Here is a 21,040-nt window from a genome sequence, read left to right on the forward strand (position 1 = left end):
TTGGGTAGTTCAACTCGTGTGGTCTTAATTGTCGTGACGCGTAGGTGATCACTTTACTATTTTGCATCAACACGCATCCTAATCCAACCTTCGAAGCGTCGGTGTAGACTATGTAATTCACTCCAGGTTCGGGCACAGCTAACACTGGCGCGGTTGTCAACTTTTCCTTCAAGAGTTGAAAGCTTGCTTCACATTTTGGGGTCCAATTCACCTTGACTCCCTTCTTGAGTTGTTGCGTCATTGGTCTCGCTATCTTGGAGAATCCTTCAATGAATCTTCGGTAGTATCCTGCCAATCGTAGGAAACTCCGAATTTCGTTTGGTGTTGAAGGCGACTTCCATCGTTGTACCGCCTCAACCTTGGCGGGGCCTACTCGGATTCCTTCTGCCGACACAATGTGTCCTAGAAAATTCACTTCCTTCAGCCAAAATTCACACTTGCTGAATTTGGCGTACAACTTCTCGGTCCTCAACGTTTCCAACGTGATTCGTAGGTGCTCCTCATGCTCCTTCTCGTTCTTTGAGTAGACTAGTACGTCATCTATGAAGACTAAAACGAATTTATCCAAGTACGGATGGAATATTCGATTCATCAAGTCCATGAACACTGCTGGGGCATTCGTTAGGCCGAACGGCATCACAACAAACTCGTAGTGTCCATATCTTGTACGAAATGTAGTCTTCGGTATATCCTCCCTTCGAACTCGTAGTTGGTGATATCCGGATCTCAAGTCCATTTTTGAAAAGACTCCTGCTCATCGAAGTTGATCAAACAAGTCATCTATTCTCGGCAGTGGGTACTTGTTCTTGAGGGTCAATTTGTTCAACTCCCTAGAGTCGATACACATCCTCGTTGATCCATCCTTCTTCCTGACGAAAAGCACTGGTGCGCCCCACGGCGAGACACTAGGCCTAACGAAACCTAGGTCCATGAGCTCTTGAAGTTGTATCTTGAGTTCCTCCAATTCCTTAGGTGCCATTCGATACGGTGCCTTAGATACGGGTGCGGCTCCCGGCTCGAGATCGATCGTGAACTCCAATTGTCGATTCGGCGGCGGTCCAGGTAGCACTTCGGGAAAAACATCTGGGAATTCTCGCACGACAGCGACGTCTTTCACTCTCCTTTCCTCCTTCTCCTCTTTGTGGAGATAGACAAGATATGCGGGACGTCCTTTCTTCATCATCGCGGTAGCTTATAGCGCAAAGATTATAGAGGTTCGTCGGTTCACCGAGATTCAATGGTATACGGTGGGTTCCTTTCCTGGAGCTTTTAGAGATATTTCTTTCTCCTTACAACGAATCGTCACAAAATTTGTAGTCAACCATTCCATCCCTAAGATTATATCGATATCCTCCATCGTCATAACTTGCAAATCGTGAGCGACTAACTTAAGTTCTCCCATAACAATTTCTACGTTCGAGTATGTTCGAGAGATTTCTATCGTCCCACCCACTGGTGAAGACACCATCATCTTATCGATAAACAATTATCACGTTAATAGTCATGCCTTGATCATAAGCTATTCGCACACATATTTCCTTTCTCAAGAGATTATTGTTTAAGTTCGATCTTCTAGCAGCGTGTGACAGGTAGTTCATTGTTGCAGATGATCTAACGTCTCGTTTATTGGTTATGTCGACGCTTTTAGTTGGTGTAAAAAAAGTTTCCGCGCGTGATTCGAAAGCACCATTCTAACATTTCCTTGAGTCTAGTATCAATAATTCGAAAATTGATCAAACAGTCTTACTTGGATAGAAATTGATTTCAACTCGAAAAAAACACCACCAAAATGTCTTTCATCGGGAGGCTCCAAACTTAATCAAGGAAACAAGGATAATATTTCTAGCTCGACACTTTCAAATCTCATCATTGACAACGGTTTGAAACAAGGCGAGGACTAAGTTCCGTTGAACTTAACTCGTCCATTCTGAGAATTTTAAATGGGTTTAGAGGGATCAAGTAAAACCCATAGAGCTTGAGAATTTACTTCAGACGAGAGTTCGAAAGAACATGAGGTAGGTCATGAAAACAGGATGAAACTACCATAAATCTCAAATTCCATAGCAGACTGCCCGATCAAACTTTGCAAAAATTCCGGACAGCAATGAATGATATCGTTCAAACATGTCAAAGCCTAAAACAATCGGTCGCGGCAGAATTTAGAAACATAGACAAATGTCATGAAGTAGCACTATCAATGGTTCAATGACATCATGTTATTGAAAAATGTAATCACATCAATGGATTCACGGGTTTGTTGAGGGCAACCCAAAGTGATTGGAACTTTTCAGAAAATTAACACGATCAACCCCGTTAACGAAGAAGAGAACATCATAGCCTCAACTTGGTGTTGGCGAAAGAAAAATCATTGAGCTACAAAGAATTTCACTTCTGCAAGAGCGAACTGGCGAAATGAAGAGGTGAACAAGATTTCAAGTAGAATATTCCATCATTTGAATAAATCAGGTCTGGAGATGTGATCATACTAAAGGTCATAACTGCAAACAACTTTAGGATCAAAGTTCAATGACGGAGGCTCGTAAATTCAAATATCGTCCTTATGAATGACGAATTAAAGAAGACCACTCAATCCCGATGTCCAAAGTTACAAGGGCGAACACCAAATTTTCAAGCCAAGTGAGTCATGACTCGTTATAGGAAAAGAAATAATGGATATCACTTGCAAATTGTGAATCAATCAAGGCGTTTAAATAGACAATGGCTCACGGTTATTCAAAATGTCCCGAAAAGAACTTAGGATCCAAGTAAGTACTGTTGATTTAAAAATCGGTCATTCAAGCTACGAAGGTCGCACTCTCTCGCACATTTTTCGCGAGCATGAACGTGGTAACATCGTTCTATGGAACCGTGGATTCCAAATTGAGATTCAGCGTATCATCGAAATTAATAACTATTTTTGATGGCCGCATCTTCAAAGTCTTCTTCTTGCCATGCCACATGGTCATTTTCGATTGCCATTATACACGCGATCTTAATGTGTCATAAACGTCGTCGTATTTGTGTCGCGTCGCCACTTTGGCAGGGTATGCAAGACTGCATAGTTTTATTAGCTCTTAGGTATGATCTCACCATTGTAAGGATACACCAAGTTCAACATATATATATTTTCGTTGGTTTTGTCACTCAGGAAAGTGATATTGCAGTTGTTATCTTGCAACTGAGTTCTAGCACGTTCAGTCTGGCCTAAGAATGGCCTACTTCTTAGGCACTCTATAATTTCAAGCATAGCTTGAAGTCTCACACTTCAACGTATATTCGATCATTACTTAAATGCTATTCAAGCTTCATTGGGCTTCTACGTTCGCAACAAAGTTCACACATTTCACTCTCGAAGTGATTCTATACGATGCCTTGTACTTCATTGGTCATAGGTTATCACCACCGGCGGAACCAGCATAGGGCCAAACCCCCGCTCCAGCGGGGGCTTGCCTGGTGCCGGCAGCCCATTTAAACTTAGGAGAGTTGAAGAGGTGGGAGCGGATAGGGAAGAGAGGAGACGCAGCACAGAAAGAAAGGGGAGGCGGAAATGAGGCGCAGAGGAGAGAGAATAGGGAGGAAGAAAATGGGAGAGAGGGAAGAGGGGTGCGCATTGGAGAGAGAAAAGTAGTTTTCTACTATTTGTCAGTTTTTTTTTAAGTTTTGGAGTAAATCTCATATCCCGATAGACTAGGGGAATTTTTACTTTTAAAATTTAGTTTATTCTTAAAAACTTTTGATAAAACTGTATTAAATTTGTGCATTTTATGTGATAAAATATTGTATTATTTTCTATATATATATAATTCATTTAATTATTTTATTTTCAAAATGTTTATAATCATAATCTCTAATTTCTATTAATAAAAAAAAATTACTCTCTTTATCCATCATTTAAAGATGTATTTTTACTTGCCATAGTTTTACATTGTTATTTAACTTTATATTTATAAAGGTTAATGAACGAAAAAGTCAGTGGATGTTGAGTTTCATTTTTATATATTAATATTATCTGTAGTAGAATGTGAATATTATGAATTAGTGAAATATGAGACATGCTTATTAAAAGTAAAAAAAATGTACATGTGTCTAGAAATAACGGACAATCCAAAATGACGAAACATGTTAGATTTTGGCTAATGAAGGGAGTAATTTATTTCTAATTCATTAATTCAATACTGATATTGTGACACTATTAGAAAAGGCTATTCGCTCTCGAAAATAACTAGGCTACCGGTGCCGCGCTGACATACTTTTCGTTAAATTTCAGCACCGGCTTCTTACAATTCCTGGTTCCGCCACTGGTTATCACCACATGAAACTTCATTCATATATTGCACAATCAAACATGTTTGTCATATAACCCATTTGGTATTTCATAACAAATATCGTAAATCGATATATGTGAATAGCAACACTCAATCCATCAATCATTCATGGAATCGCATTTCATAAATCATGCAGTTCATGCGCATGTACATCACAATCACAGCTCGCAACCACACGCGTATCATGCTTTGCCTTTCACAGTTTCATAGTCATGAAATTTCAACCACATAGGCACAAAGTTTTGTCGTTCATGGAAGCAACATGTATTTCCTTCAAGTTAATTCTTTAGTTTCGCAGAAGTGATAACAAATCTCAACATCAACCAATACAAGTTCACAATCATACTTCAATATCCATCACATTCAACGCATTCATGCCCCATTGTTAAAAACATTTTGTATATTCTCATAATGTCTCCCATTTTATATCTTCACAACATTTTCCAAAAGCCATAGTATTTACTTCACATTTACCATAGGTATTGTTTCACATACAATCAAGAAATCACAGTCATATAGGATTTCATTCATCCAAGCACATAGAAGTCTAACACGTATTCGCCGATTTTCTTTATCGAGTAAAATACAAGTTCACTTGCACAACATCATTCATCATTCTTGGCATAATCGCACTTAGCAATTTCATATCCATGCATATACATCATTTCACACTCCCCAGCAATATATATATATATATTTTTTTTCAAAGACGTCATATTAACTTCTATTACCATTGAAATATTTTCATTTTCACCAGAGTAATATTCCCATCGCAATTTCCAACATCTCACAATTCAAATCAATACTCATAGATGTCGTTCATCACGAAAATCACAAATCATATAGAATCTCATTTATTCGATTCATAGCGATCTTAATCGCAAATCACTTGCATAACAGCATTCATCTTTTATTTTGCATAATCATAATCCGCAAATTTCAATTGCATGCATAATCATCGTTTTATACTCCATCACAAATTTCCAAATATCACAATAACTCACATTCGCTTCAACTTCCAATATTTCATAATTCAAATCAATATTCAAGAGATACTTGTTACCTCGTTCATCGTGGTTGAGCGGTGATGAGTCGTGGTGTTGAGTCTTCGACGATTATTATTTAATCATTTTCCCCAAATTTCAGATTTTATTTCAACAAGACTCTTGGGTCCAGAGCGGAAAGAACTGAGGCTCTGATACCAACTGTAACAGCCCGACATTTCTAGGGTATAATAAATGCGGCGACTGCTACTTAGGCGAACTTAAAGCGACAAAAATGTAGACTAGGGTTTCAATTAAAGAGATTTACCCTAGCATTTAATGAAGTATCAAGGCAAAAGTCAACGGCTAACTCACGAGAATCAAGACTTAATAGAATAGGCTCAAAAGTCAAAGGTTTAGCATAATTCCAACAAAACGCAATAATTCCCCTCATTCCAAAACAAAGAATTAAGTTCACCACAACCAAAAATGATAGTTTCAAATATTCAGCGGAAGCATATCAAGAGAAAAGCGGAGCCATGTATGAAGACACGACTACACTTATAGTTCCAAACATCCATTTTATTCGATTCAATCTTCTCAACACCACCGACCGCCCATCGCCGCTCAACCTGCACATAGGGAAAACACATGCAGGGCTGAGTATTTTAAACATACTCAGTGGACTCATGTCAAAACATTTTATAGTTATGCCACCCTTACCATAGTGAACTCGAGTTTTTGCATTTATTGAAAGATAAGCATCGAGTCACAAAAAAAAATATATCATGGACTGGCCAGTCAAATAATACCTCCCATTTTCTCATCAATCATCATTTCATAGTGCGACGAAAGTGTGGCCACACTATTCGCCCACGAGATCGGCCGACTAGCAAGGACGGCTCCCGATCTCCCGTGTACACTAGCCTGATAGGGTTTGCGGCCCTACTCAGACCCGAATTCGTTTTTATAGCCACTGTAGCCTAATGGAGCGTACTCATAATCTAGGCATCAGGCAATCACAATATCCAAAATAATTTATAGGCATGGCATAACAGTTCAATCCACCCTTATTTCTCCAACATCATAAATTTGCACATAGAAGAGAGTTTAGAATAAAGCCCACCTCGATTTCTTTCGAGTTCAACAAAAATGCACTTCCTCTTGATATCCCACCGGGAACGCGAACTATCACCTTTAGTTCATATTTTTCAAATAAGTCTCAAATCATGGATTAAAATAATGCATGATCTCTCGTTTCCCATTTCCCTTCGATTATTTCCAAAATCAACAATCAGAATCAAAGTACGATTATCATATCGTTTTTATCACACAACAACTCCAGATTTATCATCAAATCGTGTCACGCATGAGTGTTTCCCACACACAACACACGCACACACACAAACACACATACACGCCTACCGAGGCGTGCACACCCACACACACACGGTCACACACACACATGCATCCAAATTCACCGATTAATTTCCCCCTTCACTCGTTCTACATGCATGTGGACTCAAGAACACCGATTAATCGGTAGAGGAAGAAAAGATTAATAATAGAAGTACCTTTTCTTGCAGAAACAAACGGTAGAAACAAGTAGAATCTTGATTCTTCAATGAATTCTTGAATTTCAGCTTCAATTCTTCTCCAAAAGATGAAGAATTAATGGAGAAAGTAGGAGAAAAATTTGAGAGAGAATGGAGAAGTGGGAGACGGTTTTTCCAAGAGTGGGAGGCGTGATTTTGGTGTGCTAGGGTTAAGTCTCTCACTCTTATTTATAGAATGCAAGATTTAATCCCACAATTAAATAATTAAAAGATTGGAGGAGATATGGTAGTTGTAATTGGCGTGATTTTCTAGGAGAAATAAGGGGATTTTGAATTTCTATGCTATTTATTTAGCATATGATTTAATTTGGATATTTCACGGAGTAGAATAAAATATCACGGAGCAAGATAAAAATAATAATATTTCTCTCAAAAAGTAGAAAGTGGCGTGACCTATTGATTCTCCACAAGGAAATCAATTTCAAATATTGTTTAAATAAGATATGGCAAGATCTTCTTGGATATGGCTAGATATACTAGGATATTTGAATTTATTTATGGAAGAGAATAAATAAGGGATCCAATAATAGAATAAAATAATCCCTTCTCCCATAAAATAGGAGATTTCGAAAATCTCCATGAACTAGTAGGGATTTCGAAAATTTCATGGAATATATAGGAATATCCGGACTTTGGATTTAATTCGGATAACTATCCCAAGCAATAATTAAATCCAAGAAAAATAGGATTTCTTTCCAATAAATAGGAGGGTCGAAAATTCCACATACTTAAAAAATGCTCCTATTTAATTCTCACTCATCCCTTAGAAAAACAATTCACCAAAAATATTATTTCTTCCCACATCAAAATATTCACATATTCGAATTTCCACCTCCATTCCACATTTTCCAACGACTTTGACCATTCCACGGCCACGTCATATTTTCCACCATGTTGACTATTCAATAGTCACGTCACATATTCAACAAGTTTATCTCAACTCAAAATCGCAATTAGGTCACATAGAATATTGCAATTAAATCACTCATCAATTAATTCCACATATCATAGCATTAAAAGTATTTAATGCAAAAAATTTTCACGTCACAAAATTAGGGTTCGAAAAAGCGGGGCGTTACATTTTTAGTAATGGGTCATCTTAATTGGGACAAATTAAAAAGGAAAATGAGTCATGTTCAATGGGAATGAGGAAGTACAATTTATGCTCTAATTTTCTTGATTGTTTAATTGTATTTTAGTTACCTAGTTTTATGTGATTTTTAACCTAATCGTTTCCAAAAACATTAAATTTTCTTATAGAATAAGATAAAAGTTACCTCCATGAGGTTCAACTCCATAATAGTACTACATATGAACTATATTCTTACAAGATAGTTGTAATATTATAACACTACAAATTTAAGCTTGATCAGTTCTTAATATAAGTATATAACGAAACACGAGTTCCAAATTACACATCAAGTTTTGACGTCGTGGCCAGTGAAACATCTTTGGAATTAAAATAAATAAACTTGATTTTTATAATAGAACTAGTATCACCCTCGTGCTATGACATATTGTATTTCCTTTAAAAATATGTATAATAATACATTATTATGCATTAAAAGTAGTATAAAAATACATTCTTATAATTAGGAGTACATAAATATTGATGACACAATATTACCAAAAATTAAAAAATAAAAATAAAACTTTGTATCTTTCATGATAGATTCTCGTGTTCTCGTATCTCCTCGACCCGTGCTCTGTAATATACTAATATAGTATTCATTATAATTAGCCCATAAATATTATCGAAAATCTATTTGATATCGTAAATCCTAAGTTTAATAGTGAAACAATGTCACCAAAAAATTCAAAAAAAAAAAAAAAAAAAAAAAAAAAAAAAACTTTGCATCTTTCATGATGGATTCTTTGTGTTCGTGTTTCTTCTCGACTCGCACTCTTGTAATATAGTATTTATTGATATTGACAAAAATCTATTTGATACCCTAAATCCAAACTTTAATAGTGAAACAAGTCAAAAAAAACTTTGCATCTTTTTATGATGGATTGTTTGTGCTTTTTGTTTCTTCTCAACCCATGCTCGGATGCTCCTCTAATATGCTCATTAAAATTAGCACATAAATATTGACAAAAATCTAGTAAATACAGAAACTTCATAACGTACATCAACCACATATAATTAAGAATATATATATAGTTTAATAGTGAAACTATCACAAAAAAAATTAAGAAATAATATTAAAACTTTGCATCTTTCACGATGGATTCTTCGTGTTTTATTTTCTGCAACACACATTTTATGTCGCTAAATAGTTTAATTACATACCTTTTAAGCAAACCTTCATACTTTCAGTCTAATTATTCTCTCTCAAGTTCTTCTCATTCCCATCCCTATCTATATATATCTATAGAGTTTTGATATATGTAAAACTCATTCTTAATACAAAAATACAGAACCAAGCATACATATGTCATTTTTAGGTCATCGTAAGCTTATTTTTATGTCATTATAATAAGCATGACATAAAATGATCTTAACATGACCTCAAACCCAAATTTTATAAAATGACCTAAAACTGCTTTATAATGACCCACTGTATTTTTCTTTAATTATTGACCATTAGATTGAAAAATCTCATGGTCAGGATTTGGTCTGGATTTTGTATTGAGATGCATTTTTGTATTGATCATTTTCCTCTATATATATATATAGGGTTTTGATCCATGCAAACCCATTTTTAATTCAAAAATACATAACCAAGCATATGGAGGTCATTTTTAGGTCATCGTAAGCTTATTTTTACATCATTATAATAAGGATGACATAAAAGGATCTTAACATGACCTCAACCCCAAAGTTTATAATATGACCTAAAACTGTTTTATAATGACCCTCCGTGTTTTTCTTTAATTATTGACCCTTAGATTGTCAAATCTCATGGTCAGGATTTGGTCTGGATTTTGTATTGGGGTCGATTTTTGTATTGATCATTTTCCTATATATATATATATATATATATATATATATATATAAGAGCATGAAACTCAAAATATATTGTCAATGCATGAAAGTTGAAAAGAATGAAAAGCGAGGAGAATCAATGGTACAAGATTTTGTTTCAACGTCTTTCAAGCATTGCATTCGGACCACAGTGTGTGTATGGAAAGTTCATGCTGAAAGAGTTATGAGTATATAATTGGTCGAGATTTGAAAGAGAAAAAGAAAAACAGATCGAGAAGCAAAACTCTTTCTACCTAGCTAAAATAGGTCATTTTTATCTAGCTCTCCTGCTGATCTAATCCTTATCTTCTAAACTCAAGTCCTTCCTCCTGCTTTCTTCAAATTTGTTCTCTCCATATACCTTGTACGTATTTTACGCGACATAAACTCTAGAAAGAAGCAAAAATCAATTAGCAACCCATAAAACCAAGAAACATCACAAAATCCTAAACAAAGTCAAACAGATCTCCCAAAAAATCACAAATCCATATCAATTTTCTGCTCAAAATGAAACTTCTTCCATTGTAAATTATTTTTCAAAAACCTTTAAACTTCATCTCCTCCATAACATAATAATAAGACAAACAACATTTTTTTGGGTATAAATGAGCCAATATTGCACAACCTTGTAAAACCTCTCTACTCACTCCAACCTCCCACTCACTCCATGTAGGCTTGTAATCAAATGTTTAAATGCTCTTTTAATTATATATTTTCAATTTAATAAAAAATTTTAAATTAAATGGCAATCTTGTAAATTTCTCCAAAACTCCCCTTTTATATGCTCTTTTAATTATAGATTTTCAATTTAATATAATTTTTAAAATTAAATGCCAATCTTGTAAATTTCTCCAAAACTCCCCTTTTATATATTGTATAGATGTATAGATTATCTAGATATGATGCAAATATGTAGATATTATAGAATTATCTAGAATTAAGTAGGAGAATATCTAGATATTTTAGTAGAAATATATAGATATTTTTAGTAGAATTCGTAGTAAAATATCTAGATTTTTATGGAGAAAACTAGATATAAAATATTAAAGAATCTAGTAGAGAATTCTAGAATATGGAATGAATGCCAATAAATATGACATAGTTGTATCATTTTCCACATCACCAACCTGTCCTAAATCATTTTCCATATATTTTACTCATTCTCCTCTCAAATATTTCCTTCATACTAAATTACTCCTACACATGTATCTTATGCTCCGGATATGAAGACGTAAATAGTGAATGCAATTATCTAGATGTATATCATAATTTGGATTACTAAGTTTTCACAAACGAAATGGAATGAGGAATTCAATAAAGGAATTCAATAAATTATTTAGGACACACCACACTTATCTAGATGTATATCATAATTTGGATTACTAAGTTTTTAGGAACGAAGTGGAACGAGAAATTCAAAAAAGGAATTCAATAAATTATTTAGGACACACCACACTTTGGATTACTAAGTAATTAAATAGTTATAGTGCTAACTCAATGCTTAATTGCTAACTACAACTCAATAATAGCCATTAGATATTCAAATTAAAGGCCTAGATCATCTACCACAAAATGTCAATACGATCAACAAAAAACGTCAATAAGTTTATAGGATTAATTCCAATAAAAATCAATAGGGGTATTAATGTCAAGTTAGTTATAACTAACTTTTAAAAGAAATTCCAAAACTTTAAATTCATATAACATATATCAAATTAAAGATAATTTTATAAGGATTCCAACGATATGCTACATGCATATGTTCCGACGTCAAAATTTGAAAAAAAAAATCTAGAATTTTCGTATTTTTCATACACAGGTTAATGTCAATGCAGCTAAGATAATATGTCAATATAAAGCATATACAATGTCAATCCTAAATTTGTGTTGACATTCTCAAAGCATTGTGTTGATATTTTCGAAACACTATATTGACATTTTCATCCAAAACCCTAATTTGGCATTTTTTTTTATCTTTTTCGATTTAATTAATAAAAATTAAAATTACACGTGGCAAATTGTAGACCACACGTTTTTTAAAATCATGTGGCCTTAAATTAGTTGTAGTTAGCAATTAAATGATGAGTTAGCAATTGATCACTCCCCGTACTCATGCATACTACTTGTTGCTATTTTTTTATGTCTTAATGTTTAATTTTGTTTCATACCACTACAAAATGATCCTGAGATATAGGATTCAAACACTAAAATTCTCTACCTATGATTAGCTCTCCCATTTTAAGATATAGGATATAAACACTAAAATTCTCTACCTATGATTAGCTCTCTCATTTTACTACTAACCTTGAATCGGCATTCTTCTTTGAAAATTTCTTGCAACAAATTCTGCCTCTCAAGTTTGTGTATAAATATGTGGCCTCTCATAGCATTTTTCATCAGAGCTCATCGAGTTAATCAATTCCTATCAAAACAAAGCAGTTCGAATTCAATCAAAAAATGAAGCGCAATAGCCCTCTCGTCCCTCTAGCCTTCCTCCTCTTCCTGTCCATCACCACCACTCCCTCCGCCGCCACAAACGGGCCAAGCGCCATCTACGCCTTCGGCGACTCCATTCTCGACGCCGGCAACAACAACCACATCCTCACCCTCTGCCGCGCCGATCACGATCCCTACGGGTCCGACTTCCCTGGCCGAAGCCACACCGGAAGGTTCAGCAACGGCAAGATCCCCGGAGACTTCCTCGTCGCCGCTTACGGCCTCAAGGACATGTTGCCGGCCTACTCGGACGCCTCGGTCACCGACAAGGACCTAATCACCGGCGTCAGCTTCGCGTCGTCGTGCTCGGGCTACAGCCAAATGACCGCGCTGCAGCTGGGCGTCCACAACTTGGATAGACAGTTCTGGCATTTCGAAATGGCGTTTGACAAAATGCAGAAGGCATACGGCCTTCAAAAGGCAACACAAACAGTGGAGAAAGCACTCTTCTTGGTTGCAGCAGGCTCAACTGATATAATCAATGATTTCTATATGCAGCCACTCACTAGGGCCAAGTACTCTTACCCTGCCTACATTCAAATGTTGCTCCTAAACATGGAAAATTTTGTTATAGTACGTATCATATTCTTCATCTGTCATCCATTCTCTTTTAAATAGTACTGTATATTAATTATATTAATGGAGTATATAACTCTACTTTAAATCTTTTGTCAGTCATCTTGAATGAGACAGATGGAATATTACTGTATTAGTGACACTAATGACTAATTCAATTTTGATGTGACGGTGCAGTAATTGAGAAATGCCGGTGCTAGGAAGATAGCACTGGTTGGTGTTCCGCCGATTGGGTGTATGCCGGTAGATGCCTTCACCAACATCCCACCAATCAAGAACGAGAGTGGCGACCCTCTAAGGCGCGAGTGCAGAGATGACCACAACTCTGACGCCCAACAATACAACACTAATCTCGCAACCCGAATTAAGAAGATGATGGAAGCAATGCCTGATCTTAAGATTGTCTATGTGGACTACTACAACCCTATGATGAACATGATCAACAAGCCATACCAATATGGTGAGCTACCTATTTAACTAATTAATTACTAATTTCAGTAACATATTTCCTAATATTCTTGTATATGTATATAATTTTGTGATTTAGGGTTCAAGACTACACTAACCTCATGTTGTGGAACTGGTGCATTCGAGGTGGGGCCTCTTTGCAATATTGCCTCCCTCATGTGTCATGATCATTCAGAGTATGTATTTTGGGATTCATCTAATCCCACAGAAGCTGCTTACAAAGTTGTTGCAAAGAGTTTCAAAGACAGAGCGCTTAGTCAACTTTTTCCTGGAGTTAAGAATTAATTCAGGCTAGTTAGCTTTCTAGTTTTAGTTAGTCTATTCCATGCATTGCAAGAATTTCATTTTTAGTCAGTTTTTGGATCATTGTACTCAACCTTAGGTTGAATTTCTATTTATTTATCAATTATAAAGAGTTTTAATTCTAATAATTCAATCTATTGATTCACTTATTTACGATCATGAAATTAACATCAAAGTAGTGGTAATTTCAATAACAATAATTCATTAATACTCCATAATTATCTATGAAATATGAGATAATAATACTGGATGAATTATTATAAAAAATGCTTATAATCAGCACATTAAAGATGTATTCCTACTTTATTATTGTGTTGATGTTTTGCAATTCAAATTTATTGTTCTTTACATTAATTATTACTGTGCATATCTATCGATCAATATTAATATCTATATTACAAAACTATTACTTTCATTAATCAATTCATACTATCTAGACGATCAATTAAAAGAGAACTTTGATTTGTGGCCTAGAAAAAAGCAATGGATCCACTTTTATTGCATTACTAATCGTGTGTAATGTAATAACTCTCTTCATTTTTGGATCTGATTTAGGCTATACTCAAACATTGAATTGGTCATCCTCCTTTGACACTTTAAAATAGCATCCAAATCCTCCCTCCTTCCTTCTTGTTTGCTGTGTATAAATTTGGGGCATTTCATAGTTTGTTTATGTTTAACATTAAGTGTGAGCTAATTAGTTAATCAGTTAATTAATAGTACCTGCCAAAACAAAATGGAAAAAAATAGCCATCTCCCTATACTCTTCCTCCTCCTCTTCATCTCCATCAAAGTCATTCCGGCCGCCGCCGCCGCCGCTCGGCCAAGCGCCATATACGCATTCGGCGACGCCCTTCTCGACCCGGGCAACAACAACAACCTCCCCACCGTCTGCCGCGCCAATCACAAACCCTATGGACTCGACTTCCCGGGCCGAAGCCCCACGGGAAGGTTCACCAACGGGAAGCTCCCCGGGGACATGCTCGTCTCCGCTTTCCGCATCAAGGACGTATTGCCGGCCTACGCCGACTCAACCGTCGACGTCTACGGCCTCCTCACCGGCGTCAGCTTTGCGTCCGCGTGCTCGGGCTACCACGACCTGACGGCCGCGGAGGTCGGCGTCCTCAACTTGGACAAACAGTTCAAAAACTTCGAAAAGGCGTTTGTGAAAATGGAAGAGAGATTTGGGATTCAAAGGGCAACGGCAACAATAGGGAATGCATTGTTTATAATATCAGCAGGGTCAAGTGACATGCTTGATAATTACTATTTGTTGCCAACCACTAGGGCTAAGTATTCCCTACCTGCCTACCATGACATGTTGCTCAAAAACCTAGACACTTTAGTAAAAGTACGACTGTCATATTCTTCGTCTGTCATCCATTCACTTTTCGTAAATTAAAAAACTAATTAGGGTTTATGCAGAAATTGTACAAGGCCGGTGCCAAATATGTAGCTATCATTGGACTTCCGCCGCTAGGGTGTCTACCGGTGGACACCACCTTCTTTAAGAATAATGCAAATTTGACCGGTGACTTTTTAAGGCGGGAGTGCAAAGTGAAGCACAACAAGGACGCAAAGGAATACAACGCGAAGCTACAAGTTCGAGTGAGGAGGATGATGGTAGCAATGCCGACGCTCAAGGCTGTTTATATGGATATCTTCAACCCTATGATGGAGATGATTGATAAGCCTAATCAATTTGGTGAGCTATATATAATTACCTACTAGTACTACTTAGCATAACATAATACTATTATCTAATTATATTTTATGTATGTGTTTATAATTTTGTGATTTAGGGTTCAAGTCTACAAAAGAGGGATGTTGTGGAAGTGGTTCGGTGGAGTTGGGGCCACTTTGCAATGTAGCCTCAGTCGCATGTAATGTTCATTCGGAGTATGTGTTTTGGGATTCAATTAATCCATCAGAAGCTGCTTACAAAGCTCTTACAAACAATTTCAGAGCCAGACCACTTCGTCGTTTATTCCCTAGTTCTGTTTGAGGATTAAAAAATTGATGGCTAGCTACGAGATAATAATAATCATTCTTAGTTTGTCTATTTGTTTTATACTGTTTATCTTCGGGAATGATTTCATCTTCCCAATGTCATAATTGGTATAACATCCTCATATATTCGTCTTTGAGATTTGTCACTGTTTCCAATTTTAATTAAGGTTTAGTAGTCTAGTTTTCATACCAATATCCAAATTCCCCACCCCAAACTCCAAACAAAGAAAACAAGCTACTAATATCAATCAAATTTATCCACAAACAAGGGGGGATAGTACACATAATCATCTCTACCATTAAACTAGTAAAAACATAGTTCAATCAATTCATGGAGGCACTGCAAGCAAAGCTCAAATCTAGACAAATATGCCAAGATTTTCCAAATAAATTGGCCCATTATGGCGCCCATGGTTTGCTAACATGAGTTTGAAACAAACTTTATCTACCGCTAATCCACCCCTGAAGATGCGCTAATAAAAACTCCTTCTCAAGTGTACTATAGTTTGAGATAGGAAAAAAAACAAAAAAAGCTTAAGCACGGTTCTTATTCAACGCTCTTGGGGGAGATCAAGCCGGGTGCAGCTGCGACTTCTACTAACTGAAGACTAGTACCTGCAGCAATAAGATACAGAATGCAGTGCATAGTTAGTAGATCGTGGGATTAGGAATCAATCATTTATTTTTACATTTGAAGTAATGACAAGCCTAAATGAACTCCAATTAAATAATTCTACAGTTTGGCAGTGTACAAAACTTAGCTAGCTGCTTGAATTACCGAAATAGGATGCAAAGGGACTTTATTGATATGTTTAGTGGGCTCAACAGTGCTGCGTAGTCTCATACATTAGAGATTTAACAAGTACTAGGAACCAAATAAATTACTCAAAAAGTTTGAAGTTTATATAGGAACCTCTCTCAAAATGGGCATCCATACAGATAAAAGTATCAAACAGTTAGCTTGAGGGTGCATTCTCTTTTGTTGCAAATTTACCATAATAAAGTGCGGGATACAAATAAATGGGTATATTTTCCCACATTTTAGTGGTCTCCAATTTTTTATCAAGTTTTCTCTAGGGTGGAAAAAAAGGTTAGTCCTATACCAATGATAGAATCAAGTACAATTAGCTCAACGACAGAGATTATTAAGGGCCTTGGGATTTTCTGAAATTCCAATACATCTTAGTTCACAGTGATAGTCTATAACATTTTAACCATCTAGTATCTAGGGAGTGTTTACCTTCAGTGAGAGGATTACTTTGATAAATGATAGGACTGGGTATTCCAATAATAAGATGGTCAAACAAGTTCAAAATCAATCAATCCACCAAAGCAATTGGTAGGTTAGCTGTGAGCCTATATGTTCATTCTTTTAAGTTTTAACTAGAGCATTAGGTCGACATTAAGCACCACAGTAAAAAATTTATGCACTTATATAAACCATAATATGAAATTACATATCTATCAGGATATTGCCATAGGCTGATGCCGCAAGCCATAGCTCATGCTTGTTTAGATGTTTTGAGATCTGATTCCAAATCAAGCACTGATTTTGGGTTTTCTCATCTGCGCAAGCATTCTAATGATATGTATATGATAGCATTTCTTAGCTATGATAATGACATGGGCAATAAGCACTAAGCACTGATATTAAACAGCAGGATATCTTGTCTAAGATGATAGGTGTTTCATGCCGAGGATGAATGGAACATGCACTGATGTCAGACCACAGGATATCATGTTATGTTAGGAGGGAAGTTCACCACACAGTAGTTGAAAGTAGACAAATGAAGGGATAAAATGTAATGTCTTGTTATGGAAAGTCTACTGCTAAGCAAGAACACAGGAGAACTTTGATTACTTTACTTATCAGAACTGACTTCATTCCTTTAGGCTTGCCTTTTGCTTTTTACGTGGTTTTCATATCTAGTATTGATTATGAAATAGCTTTAAGGATATCAATAAACTGCATGCAAGCAGTCCCAATTCAAGAAAATTGACTGAAAAACATAAGCAACAATTTGAGCTGACCTTGAAAATTAGGATGTGATGAAGCATCACATTTTAGTGGACATCATGAACTTGTTTTTCCTCTCGGCTGGCTTCAGAATTTGAAAAGAGCACATTAAGTTTTCATCAACGCTCATCATTGCACCAGCATTATCAAATTCACCACAGTAGTTTGGAGCTGAGAAAACGGTTACAAGTTGCCTATCTGCAAAAAACTCATAACCATCCTCCACAACCTGAAATAAGATAGAGGTTAGGAACACAGTCTTAACCCAGGAACAGAGCAAAGATTGATTTACCTGATGAGCACGACAGACAAGGTCCAAATCATGTTTTGCCAGGAACTCTGAGACTGTATCAGCGCCAAATGTAAATGAAACTCCCCTATCATTCATTCCCCATCCTTTAACATCTTTACCAGGGTCTGACCATAACAAATCACAGAGCAAACCAGTGTCCGGTATAGCAGTCGGGCGGGGCAAACTCCTAATCTGATCCAGGTTATTCAGTTCTGGAGAAAGGCCCCCATGCATGCATAGTATCTTGTCATCGACTAGTGCAGCAACAGGAAGCCAATTAAAGCAGTCAGTGAAGGCTTTCCACAATTTCACATTGAAGCGGCGCTTGCATTCATCGTAAAATCCATATATCCTATTTATAGAAGCACATTCATGGTTTCCTCTAAGAAGGAAAAAATTCTCGGGGTACTTGATTTTGTATGCAAGCAATAAGCATATCGTCTCTAAACTCTGTTTCCCACGATCTACATAGTCACCCAAAAATAGGTAATTGGATTTTGGAGGGAACCCCCCGTACTCGAAAAGCCTTAAAAGATCGCTATATTGCCCATGGATGTCACCTGAAATAAGAACGGAATTACTACTGGTTAGTTTAACATTCATCACACAGCACTGCTAGAGACATGATTGATTGTTTTCAATTATTAAATAAACGATCGTTCATCATGATGCTACTAAGAGAAATTGATTAACTAATCACTTATAATTGAGCAAAACATTATTAAACAAAAAGCTAGTGAAACAAAAATATTTAGTAAATGTATTAAGTTTATGAACAGACTTTCGCAGTACGAAATTGGAGAAGTAATCTAACTACAAAGACATAAACTTCACATACAACCAAACCACCAGCCCCTCTTCTTTGTTTCCAAATGAGACACTGTTTTGGGTCATCAAGCACTTCCCTTTCCCTTGTCAAGACAACCGACAGAAACCAGGGTGAAAAGTCATATAACCATTCAATATGGGAATGTGGGATCTCAAAAGCTCCCTCCTGTTCCATTTACAGCACACGGCCTCAGTATATTAGATGTTCTTTCTTTATTTTTACTCCCTCAGTCCCATAGAAATTGGCCATATTTCCTTTTTCGTCCGTCCCATAGAAATTGGCCATATCCATTTATGATAACCTTTTTCTCCTTCTTTTTCTACTTTTTCATTTATGGACCCACCATCCACTACACAATTTCAACTATTTTTTCTCCTTCTCTCTTACTTTACCAAATTACGTATTAAAACCCGTGCCAACCCTAAAAGAGCCAATTTCTATGGGACGGAGGGAGTATTAAGTTTGTATAATCTATGACAAGTTGATTGCAAAATTCCTTCACTAATCACTGTTCAACTCTAAAGCATGATAGAACTTATTTTGTGCTCATGATAACTTTTCTCAGTGTCACTTATATTTTCCTATCTAGAGATGGAGGTATCTTGGTTAGCGACTACAGGCAGGATATTACTAAAGCTCCCTTATTCACTTTGTGGGGCAGTTTGTCATTTAACAAGACCTTGTTGATATTTAGTTTCCACTTTCCAACATGACACTCAAAAGCATTTCATTGAAGACTACAAACTTGATCCTGATTCCTGCTTAAAGCATTTCAGTGAAGACTACAAACATGACACTAAAAAGCATTTCATTTCTATGAAAACTGGACAATACCAACTGTCTTAATATTAGAAATAACTTTAGAACCCATATTTTACTTCATCTGAATCGGTGTTTGTGTCACATTTCTAAAGCTCTGAGCCATGAAGGTGCAGCATAAATTAATCGAGGAAGTACAAAACATTGCAATCTTAGCTCTAGCTGTATAAAAAACAACAACAAACCTAACACAACCACACAACATGTAGAATCAATGTAAGTTTTACATTTATGTATAAAAGAATACAAACAAAAGATTCCAAACAGGAGTACATGCATGTTATGATGACTTACCAGTGAAACACAATTAACAGAAAAGGAAACTATCTTCGTCACTACACTAGGTATGATAAAGTCCCAATTAGACTAGATCGAAGCTAAATATTGCACGGTGCCATTGTTAGCCTTTAATTCACCAAAATGATAGACAAAGGCCAAACATCACCAACCGATCCAACTAAAATTATACAAGGAACTTCAACTACATACAGCTACAGAAAATACAACCTCCCTGTAGAATTTCCAGTCTGGTCAACAATATTATGTGAATAATAGGGATTATCTTAACAGTAATATGCTAAATTAAGCTTTGAATTAAAATTGCATAATATTTGAGAAACTTAACAGCAATCATAGACTTGAATACCCAGGAAAAGAACAATAAAACAATTTAGGTTTTCCTAAAGCTTTTAGAACAAAAGCGGAAAACTTCACACACAAAAACAAGCAAAATCCCCAAAAATCATCAAATCAAAACCTTAATCCTAAAAAAAGCGAAAAAAATTACCACAAATCTTGATAGGTGCTTCGAGTTCGAGAAGATTGGGCTGATTAATGAAGATTTCACGCGATGCGGTACAAAGCTGCTTAATCTCAGACTCCGAGAGCTGCACTAATTTGCCCGGCTTCGAGGATCGGACCTCAATTAGTTTGTCAATTATCCTGTCCAAAACCACAGGGTCCATTAGCTCACCCTGCCGCCCTCTTTCCCTTCCTCTCGAGTGCGTTTTCTTCACACACACATACGCATGGGTGTGTGCGATTTTTGGGATTTTGAGCGAGAAGAGTCGTTTGCCCTGTTGCTCTGTGGGTCTCTGCAACAGATATTTTGGGGGTTTGAGAGAAAAGTAATTACGTAATGTTTTTGAATTGATTGGTGCATTGACTTCCAAAATTATTCATTTTAATATTAATATTTCATCTCATCAATGAAAAATATTGATGTTAAATTACATTATCAAAATTAGCGGGATTGTGAAATCAAGAATACTTTTCAAATATTCTTTTAACTTGAATTCATGAGTTTTAGTGAGAGATTGTGAGATTTTTCAACATATG

At 36.2% G+C, this 21,040-nt stretch overlaps 2 protein-coding genes and 1 pseudogene across 2 annotated transcripts; 2 read left to right on the forward strand and 1 right to left on the reverse strand.

Annotated features, from left to right (window-relative positions):
* Nucleotides 1-12,315: 12,315 nt before the first annotated feature.
* Nucleotides 12,316-13,072, forward strand: LOC125191782 (GDSL esterase/lipase At1g20120 pseudogene; annotated as a pseudogene).
* A 1,326-nt stretch (nucleotides 13,073-14,398) lies between these two features.
* On the forward strand, nucleotides 14,399-15,879 carry LOC125200780 (GDSL esterase/lipase At2g40250-like). Its single transcript, XM_048098548.2, has 3 exons — nucleotides 14,399-15,086; nucleotides 15,161-15,440; nucleotides 15,538-15,879. The coding sequence occupies exons 1-3, from the start codon at nucleotides 14,472-14,474 to the stop codon at nucleotides 15,738-15,740; spliced, it is 1,098 nt and encodes a 365-aa protein (XP_047954505.1). The 5' UTR covers nucleotides 14,399-14,471; the 3' UTR covers nucleotides 15,741-15,879.
* A 141-nt stretch (nucleotides 15,880-16,020) lies between these two features.
* TOPP4 (type one serine/threonine protein phosphatase 4) lies at nucleotides 16,021-20,821 on the reverse strand. Its single transcript, XM_048098463.2, has 4 exons — nucleotides 20,490-20,821; nucleotides 18,055-18,614; nucleotides 17,777-17,991; nucleotides 16,021-16,360 (listed from the first exon to the last, which is right to left on the reverse strand). The coding sequence occupies exons 1-3, from the start codon at nucleotides 20,665-20,667 to the stop codon at nucleotides 17,803-17,805; spliced, it is 927 nt and encodes a 308-aa protein (XP_047954420.1). The 5' UTR covers nucleotides 20,668-20,821; the 3' UTR covers nucleotides 16,021-16,360; nucleotides 17,777-17,802.
* Between the last annotated feature and the right edge of the window lie 219 nt (nucleotides 20,822-21,040).

The sequence above is a fragment of the Salvia hispanica genome, chromosome 2, assembly GCF_029641045.1.
Source record: "Salvia hispanica isolate PSC_SH4W2 chromosome 2, Shi_PSC_v1, whole genome shotgun sequence".
NCBI classification, from domain to species: domain Eukaryota; kingdom Viridiplantae; phylum Streptophyta; class Magnoliopsida; order Lamiales; family Lamiaceae; genus Salvia; species Salvia hispanica.

Excerpts from the sequence above, each read along its gene's own strand:
- TOPP4 (XM_048098463.2), bottom strand. The coding sequence starts at position 20,667 with ATGGACCCTGTGGTTTTGGACAGGATAATTGACAAACTAATTGAGGTC. Across the intron at positions 18,615-20,489 it reads AGCACCTATCAAGATTTGTG|GTGACATCCATGGGCAATAT; the intron begins GTAATTTTTTTC and ends TTCTTATTTCAG. Across the intron at positions 17,992-18,054 it reads TTGTCTGTCGTGCTCATCAG|GTTGTGGAGGATGGTTATGA; the intron begins GTAAATCAATCT and ends ATCTTATTTCAG.
- LOC125200780 (XM_048098548.2), top strand. The coding sequence starts at position 14,472 with ATGGAAAAAAATAGCCATCTCCCTATACTCTTCCTCCTCCTCTTCATC. Across the intron at positions 15,087-15,160 it reads ACCTAGACACTTTAGTAAAA|AAATTGTACAAGGCCGGTGC; the intron begins GTACGACTGTCA and ends GGGTTTATGCAG. Across the intron at positions 15,441-15,537 it reads TGATAAGCCTAATCAATTTG|GGTTCAAGTCTACAAAAGAG; the intron begins GTGAGCTATATA and ends TTTGTGATTTAG.